This window comes from Tubulanus polymorphus, chromosome 10, assembly GCF_964204645.1.
Source record: "Tubulanus polymorphus chromosome 10, tnTubPoly1.2, whole genome shotgun sequence".
Lineage (NCBI taxonomy): Eukaryota > Metazoa > Nemertea > Palaeonemertea > Tubulaniformes > Tubulanidae > Tubulanus > Tubulanus polymorphus.
The window spans coordinates 11,340,904-11,349,731 of record NC_134034.1 but is presented as its reverse complement, the minus strand read 5'-3'; the positions used below and the strand labels follow the sequence as shown (position 1 = coordinate 11,349,731).

Genomic DNA, 8,828 nt, shown 5'->3' with positions numbered 1-8,828 from the left:
TGACCCAGCACAGGCCTATTCCATACAGATCGGAGGATATCTGACCCAAGACAGGCCTATTCCATACAGAGATGAGGACATCTGACCCAGCACAGGCCTATTCCATACAGATATGAGGACATCTGACCCAGCACAGGCCTATTCCATACAGATATAAGGACATCTGACCCAACACAGGCCTATTTCATACAGATATGAGGACATCTGACCCAGCACAGGTCTATTCCATACAGATATGAGGACATCTGACCCAGCACAGGCCTATTCCATACAGATATGAGGACATCTGACCCACAACACAGGTCTATTCCATACAGATATGAGGGTGTTTGATCCAGGACAAGGCATTTTCAGATAAATATGAAGATGTTTGACCAAGAGTTAGATACAAGGGTCTTGGCTCTCAATGACTGCTATTCCTAGTATTTCATAGCGATACATTGGGATAGTCATCTCATTAAGAGCGTGCCATACATTAAAATTGTGATTTCCCATCTTTGAACGATAAAAATGATATCACTTGTGTAAAACTGAGGCTGTTGATTGATATTTCTGAGACATTTAATATCTGTACATTTTCTCATTCTTTTAAAATATATAAACACCAATAATCAATTCAAATAACAATTTATTCATCCATCTCTTCGTCCGAACTACTACTAACATCTTCATCTTCGTTATCACCGTTACCCTGGCCAACGGCGGTCTCCTCTTCAGCATCCTCATCCTCTTCCGCTGGACCGAGTTCAGTTAGTAACTCTGAGATGTGGTTCAACATCGGTTCATCGTCACATTTCACTTTTTTAGCCACCTGTACCAAACACATGAAAGCATTCATTAGTTCTTTCTACACGTCTTGTACTTAGTAGACATTCTATCAAAGCAGAAAGCTCCGTCCACAAATCCCCCTATGACATCATCAAATACGCACTACTGAAAGGATCTACAAATCTTCAGGGGTCAGTTCAATTGTCAAGACTTGAATTGGCCATAAGTCTTAAAACTGATCTAGAGTTGAGAACCCAAATGAGCCGAGTCTGGGGTTACCGGTTAGTTGTAAGATTAAATATGGAACCAAGATGAGCTTAGACATGCATTAAATCTGAGCCATGATGACTATGGATCCTACCATACCCTATCTATTGATAACTTAATGCATGGGGTCATTTATTACATACAGTGGATGGAGAGGGGGGTTAGTGCAATTACATACTATACGATTCTTTAAGTATAGATAAAAAATTACTGATTTAGCATGCTACAAGGAGGGGGTTGTAAATTACGGATTTTATGCATTTGTGATAAATGAATAATCCCTTGGGGCCCCGCGTTCATACTCAATCCAACTCACCTCATCTGCTTTGTTCAGATAAAATCGAGCATTTCCTTTATAATCGTCTCCTTGTAAATAATTCGCCCAACCCAATAAATACCACGTCTGCAAATAAACAACATGTACATGTTTACCATACCGGTTCATGTGAACTAAATAAACATGCGCATGTAACAACATGTAACATCGGTGAACTTTACCTGAACAATTTCATCATCTTCTTCTAGTAAACTGTCTAATACTTTTATACACGTCTGTGGCAGGAAACAAACAAAACATTATCAAACTTTAAACCTCCATTTCGTGGAAAAATCAGGGATCCAGCTCCACAGTTGTGGGTTACAGTTGACCCCGAGTTAAAATAAGTTAATTTTCGATGAGCTAACTTATTGAAAATTAACCCATTTTAACTGTTGAACTAGGTTCGGTTGCGCAGTTGTGACTTGAATTCAAAAGCATTCTTAAATCTTTAGACTAGTCTTAAGTTGTTAGATCGGCTATAGAACTTAGTTGTTCCTAGACTTAGGTACAAAATCTAAAGCTTTTGACTGCGCACCCAGCCCCTTGGTCCTAGATTCTAGATCAGCATTTCATACCTCATAATCTTCGACTTCGATCAGAATCTGAGCTGCTTGCGTTCTCTGCTGATACGACACCGAACACGGCTGCGAAAATATTTACAAATTAAATAAATTGAAAATCTAGACGATACATTGGTATTTTGAGAACGTTCCGATATTCAGTACAACCGACCTCGATAGGATCGAATTCTTCTGTATTTCCTTCTTTATCTAAATTTTCTAATTTCGGTAGCCACAACGAAACACTTTTCTGAATCATAGCTTTCGCTTCCTGAAATATATAACATTTAGAAGTATTACAAAAGCAGTTGAGAGGCCGAGTGGTTTAAGCCGCCGGTCACTGGTCTCGTCAATCCAGGGTTTATGGGTCCAAACCCTTGTGGCGACAGAGTTTCTTGGTCGAAGGTTCTTCTCTGGTCTCTCCCCGACTGGGAAAAAGAAACATCGAACCTGCTTATAATGCCCTGCCTCGCACTTAGCGATTGAGGGTGTTAAAAAAAAAATTTACTAAAGCAGTCCTCATAAAATATTGAATATAGTGTAGTTATTGGATAAATTGGACTTTAAGTCATGACTGAATCCTGGGGCCGGTTACACAGTCATGGCTTAGACTTAAGACCAGTCTAAGACCAACTTAGTTCTATAGCCAATCTAACAACCTGAGACCAGTCTTAAGATTTAAGACCACTTTTGGACTTAAGTCACGACTGTGCAACTGGTCCCTGGACATAAAAACCCTTTCCATGTCTCAGACTGGGACTTGTGCCGACGTGGCTGTGTTGTATTCGAATTCCAATAGATGGCGAACAGGTGCAGCATCCCATTGGCACGGAACGTCTACGAGAATTTACCTCTTGGTTTTGTTTGACTAGTTGAAAGCTCGCCATCGCTTGAAACGCCTCCGGATTTTCGGCATCCTTCTCGATCGCTCGAGCGATATTCATTTTGCAAACATCTTCCGCATTTTCTTCGAAGCTTGAAACGAAAGAAAAAAAATGAGCGAAATATTGGCGCCATCTACAGTGGGATTATTCATTTATTACGTACGCATAAAATTTGACTTTTCCAGACCCCCCCCCCTGTATGCAAAAACCGGCCATTTTATCATATACATTAAGCATTGGAGTACACAATTGCACTTACCCCTCCCCCTCCCCTAATGCGTACGTAATAAATGAATGATCCCAAATGAGAAGTGAAACTAACCACAGATCGGTCATATAGAGTTCAGCTATCGTACAATGAGCGCTGGATATATCTCGATTAGTTACAGTGCTGCCCTCTACTGGACTAGCACATGCTGCAGCTACCTGAAAAACAATAAAACAAAAATTTGTGTCTAGGGTCAAATTATCGGAAATAAACTACAGCGGATCCTTGTGGAACTTTAGGCAACCCGAAAATCTGTACCCAGTGGCTCAAAGTTGGTAAAATAAAACCAGTGGATACCATGTTAACAATGAACTTTTAATTGTCACTATGTCAACTATCCACTGGTTAACTCAAACCGACTTTTGAGCAACTGCCGCCCCAGTTTGTTAAAACTGATAGTTCATTATATCTGGTATGAAATTATCAAACTTTTCGTATTTGGGACAAAATTCTAGGTTCCTTATAACAGAGTTTGTTCCATCATTATTCTAAACCTTGATTGATACGGAATTTAAACATTGGGTTGTGATGTGGATGATTTTACCTGTTCCGCTTGAGTTTTCGTCATTAGTTCGATGCCTTTCTGGAAGCACTGAACGGCTTGAACGCCGTCAAACAACTGACCTAAATACATATACTTGCGGTAACCATCGTGAGGTGATAGCTCGACAGCTCGACCAAAACACTGACAATCAATTTAAGGAATAATAATCCTTAAAATTTTACCGATTCCCTCTATCAATATAATCGAGGATCACACGAGAGTTCAACAGGTGTCACTAGTATTCAATAGGATATCAACTACTGCCGCAAGAGGGTGTCACATGTAGCATGTGAGGACCTACCAGGTGTCGCTAGTGTGCAGTAGGACATAAACTAATGTAATGTAAACAAAGAGGATTGCTGCTGCGGCAAGCGAGGATCCAGTAAAACATCAACTACTGTGGGAATAATGGATTTCTTTCGTAGCAAGTGAGGATCCACCAGGTGTCACTAGTGTACAGTCATAATGACTGTGGCAAGTGGGGATAAACTAGTATTATAAAGGATACTTGTTTGGCGCCCTCTGGATTGCCGAGTTCTAATAACAGAATTCCCGAAGTTTCGAGAACTTTTAAATTGTCGGCGTCGATTTCTAAAGCTCGTTGACAAAACTTCTGAGCTAATTCATAATTAAACGTGTCCATGTATTCCTGAACCTGAAATAGAGAGAAAATGAGTTAATCGGAACCTGACACCACAGCTGCATCAGGCTACACAGAGTCTGAAAACCAGATGTCTATCATAAGGAATGACGGCTAGACACTCGACAAGACGATTTCCTAATCAAGCTACCCCGATTAAATAGACCCCGACTCACTAACCTTTTCAAGAATTTGATCTACGGTATATCTATCTCTGCTTGAACTTGAAGATGGCGTCTCTTCGGTCGGAGTCGACGCGTCTAAACACGAAGCCTCTATTTTCTGTTTCTCTATGAGGTGCAAATTTCACGAGATAATGACAACACCACAGACCATGCCAGTTTAGTAGATATTAACGGAAAGACAGAGGCCAGAGGGGTCAGGAACGGGAGGGGTCGGATACAGTACACGATAGGTGAAAGCCAAAAATGCTTTCAAAACGGAACTAAATAAACCTTCAGTAAATTGAAACACAATTCTTCATGATTTACCTTTGATTCTATTTCGTTTTGCTTTCTTCTTGTCTTTTGATTTGCCCATTTTTCGTCTTTACGTGAATTTTTGAGCGAAACACGTTTAGAATTTATTTTGCAAACGCGACGACCTTGAATGTCCAGAGAAGTTTCACCGAATGGATTGATGGAGCGGACTGGAAATGTGAGCCGGTCGGACTCATGGAGCGGACATTCGCTCTCTGTCCTACTGCGTTTAGTGCCATGTTATTCTAATAAAGTCCAATTACCGGGATTCTATCGCAGCGCCTTCAGTGGAGACCTTCCAAGCGAGGCTCCGATGTTGCTTGCCTTGTACATTAATCCTCTCTCATCCGCCGACCACACACTGGTCGGGACTATCTTGTTCCTGGCTGATGGTCGTGTTCGCCGGGTCAGAATCCTAGTTCCTCAGTAGGGGCCAAATTCAGTTCTCGTATCTAGTCGACGAGTGGTCGGAACTAATAACCGAATGCGCTTTATTTCCGAACTATTTCCAGACTGGTTCCGACTAACTGACATTCGGTTTCACTTAGTTCGACTATAGTCGCGACTAACTCCGATAACCAAAGTTCGCCCAGCGTACGTGGGTCACCAGTCAATTTCAGTCTCTTCGTGATGGAATGAAAATGTTTCGGAATTTTCTGCAAATTTTTCATCCCGAAAGAACTGATTCCAGACAGCCGTGTAGGTTAGCTGTGTTTGTTTCAATACTCTCAATTTCGGCAAAATTTTTCCTATTACTCGTCGTAATAGTTACCGATATGAAATTGATTTATTTTCCTCTAGAAAATGAAGCTTTCGCAGAAAATTCCAAAACAGGTTAATTCCACAAATTCGAATTCTGAGTATTGTCCCGCTGAAGTTCTCTTCGTCAAAGAAGGCTGGAAATCGAATCTTAGTCTTAGAAGTTTTCCTCAATGTCCAAGAGAAATGGGCGTGCTGCTTTCAAGGGTTCGAATCCAGCCCGAGTTGTCCTGTGTCCACTGACGAAGGCTGCAACAGCGGGTCCGAATCGGGAATTAAAACACGATGTTCCCTTATTCCGTAGAGGAGCCTGGGGTATAAACCGGGTTTAGAATAATTTTAACGAGACAAGTATAAGTATACAATATAGGTTTATTTGACGCACAAGCTTTCGCTAATAATCAGTATTTATAGGCAGACTGACAATAATTAGAGAGAACCGGGTGAGAAGAGTAATTACAAATACATAATACAATACATGGTACAATACATATCATATTACAATATATGGTACAATATATAATACAATACATAATATAACACATGGTACAATACATAATAAAATACATATTACAATACATATATTACAATACATATATATATATTACAATATATAACTGAGTGAGTTGATATAATATGATAAATTACCGAACAACAAGATAAGTGATGTATCTGGGATGCGCAAAAAGACAAATAAAATGGCGCGAGATTACCTCCAAATAAAATTGCGCAAGATTACCTCCAAATAAAACTGCGCGAGATTACATCCAAATAAAATGGCGCGAGATGAAAAATAAAATGGCGCGAGATGAGACTTCAAAATGAAATGACGCGAGATGAGACTTCAAAATAAAATGGCGCGTGAAAAATTTAATTCTATCATTTTTTAATGTGTAATATTATATAAGTGTATATTTGTCTATTGTTTTATATTTGTATCACTGTTATCTGTATGTCTTTTGGGGGTTAATAGTCCAACCCCCTAGCTCTACACGTGTTAACGTTTATGTAGTTTCTATTATGTAGAAAAAAGTTGTCAAGTCCAAATCGTCAATTCCTCATCCTACCATAGTCAGGCTTAACCCACAAAATCGTAGAAGCTTCGTTTTAAGGGGAGGGGTGAGGGTGGGGAGCGTAGGATAATTGTGAAATATATTCAAAATACCTAAGAATTAACGGTTGAAATTATGCTTTAATTGGGGGGTCAAATAACTAGTTAGAACTAACACAAATTCTATCAATTCTATTTATCTACAAGAACTATTAGACATGTCATACAAGTCGCACCTGAAGTTTTTCAAGCCACTCTGTCATCATCATTCAACTTCGGGTTCGATCTTCTGTGGCCCGGGGGTCTTTTTCTTCTCACTGAAATCATGGACGTATCAACTCTAGTTGATAAGTCCACGCTGAAATATGTCCTACCTTATTCAATTCGGACCGCTCTTGTTTTTCATCAGTAGGCGAGTCTGTTGTATCTTCCATGAAGCTGTAACACTGGGTACCGGTACCTGTTGATTAAACCTAACCTAACCCTAACATAAAGTTCAACTATTTTTTCCTAAATCTAAATCTATAAAACATAATTTCGACCGCTAATGTTAAATAAATGTTCCACCTACCTTACAGCAACCTTGTAACGCGGATGAAGCAGCAATTTGAAAATATAATCCTTTTATTTAAGAGTCAATCTTAAAGTCATTTTTAAATTCCGTGTCCTGTTGCCAAAATCCAGTTGTATTAATAACAAATAGTTTATCAGCTCAGCTGCGTTTGTTACATTCTAATGAAAATTCTCTTTTTCTAAAACGTGTCCTATCTGAGCAAATATCCAGCGACAGAGACTTCTTCGCCGTGTAGAATTTCCATGTGTAATGACAACTTGTAGGAGCGCCCACCAGTTTTTAACTGACCCCTTTAGAATTCGTAACCGGTGATTGGTTGCATCACCAATACCAAAAGCTTCGGGGAATGATTTCAAAAGGTTTTGCAGGTAGGTCACTGGCCATTCTTGAATGGCGGTCAATGGCATCTTTTCTTTTGAAGTTTGAAAACGCTGAGGTTATGTGGTGCTGATCGATTATCCGGCCGGTTGCGTTGGTCTAGGCGTCGACATGAATCCAGCTTTAGGCGGGTCTTCGCGGAAGGAAGTTTTAGAAAGTGTAAGGAAAAAAGTGTATTGAGTGTCAGAATATTAATACTTTCACCCTCACGCAAGCCTCGTGGCTAGCGGAGCGGATGATCGGTTAGAAATATGTACACCAAATTCAGACAAATTATGACAAATCTGTTAGTTTTTGTTACTAAACTGCTGCACCCCGTATATAGATACTGGAATAATCATTTAAGTCTCACTCTTTATGACAAATCTGTTAGTTTTAGTTACTATAAACTGCTGCACCCCGTATATAGATACTGCAATAATCGTTTTAGTCTCACTCTTCATAACTGCTGTATTATCAAAATATATAAAATAGTTTCTTATGTATTAGTATATTATGTAAAGATTTCAATACAATAATTTGTCTCTCTTCGTGACAATCTGAGGCTGCCATACTGCTGATCCCTACCAGTATTTGTAAATAAATAATTAATTTTGTATTACATTTTCATAAAAAATATTTTCTTTGACAAATTGTGTGGAAGCCCAGGATTGGGCTTGTTTGTTTAGCAAATAAATGTTTGATTTGTGATAAATATCTGGTCTATGAGTGGTGCAGAAGTCTGGTCGCAGCAGAGAGCATAGGCGTCGCCAGGGGGGTTCGGGGGGTGCGAACGAACCCCCTTTTTCGGCTAGGTTTCTTCATTTTTTACTATAAAAAAACTCGTTTTTTTTCCACAAGGTAATCACTCAAGGTGGCGGGAAAACGCTTTAAATATAATTTTCAAATTTTTTTTTTGGGAGGCTTACAATTTCTCGTTTAGCCAGAGCGACTTAGCCAGACTGAACCGTACAGAACTCACTGAACGCTTTGCACTTGACGATTAAATGCATGTTATATTATAGATATATCAATCTCTTATATTGCAAATTTGGTCTCTGTTCTTTCCACTTTATTGTTACTAAACTGATGGCGATTTTCTCCTAATCGATGACATCTTATCTCGGTAAACCAAACAGTAATTCATATGGCAGGGCTTCCATAAATTCAATTGTTTTGGGGCAAAAATTTATTAAGCGGGCTTGACTGTACGAATAAATGATAACATTCGCCTCATGTCGTGGCTGTTTGGGCAGTCGAGTGTTTTGGAGGAGCGTCGTAGCCGATAGGGGGCAGTCGAGTGTTTGGAGGAGCATCGGCGCCGAGAGGGGCAGTCGGCAATGTAAAAATGTGGTTGA

The 8,828-nt window shown here is 39.6% G+C and overlaps 1 protein-coding gene across 1 annotated transcript; it reads right to left on the bottom strand.

The window, feature by feature from the left end:
* Nucleotides 1-572: 572 nt before the first annotated feature.
* On the bottom strand, nt 573-4,856 carry LOC141912297 (uncharacterized). Its single transcript, XM_074803541.1, has 11 exons — nt 4,742-4,856; nt 4,431-4,540; nt 4,119-4,265; nt 3,611-3,751; nt 3,121-3,224; nt 2,766-2,889; nt 2,087-2,185; nt 1,930-1,998; nt 1,534-1,587; nt 1,352-1,438; nt 573-811 (listed from the first exon to the last, which is right to left on the bottom strand). Exons 1-11 carry the CDS (start codon nt 4,788-4,790, stop codon nt 629-631), a joined length of 1,167 nt encoding a protein of 388 aa, XP_074659642.1. The 5' UTR covers nt 4,791-4,856; the 3' UTR covers nt 573-628.
* Nucleotides 4,857-8,828: the final 3,972 nt, after the last annotated feature.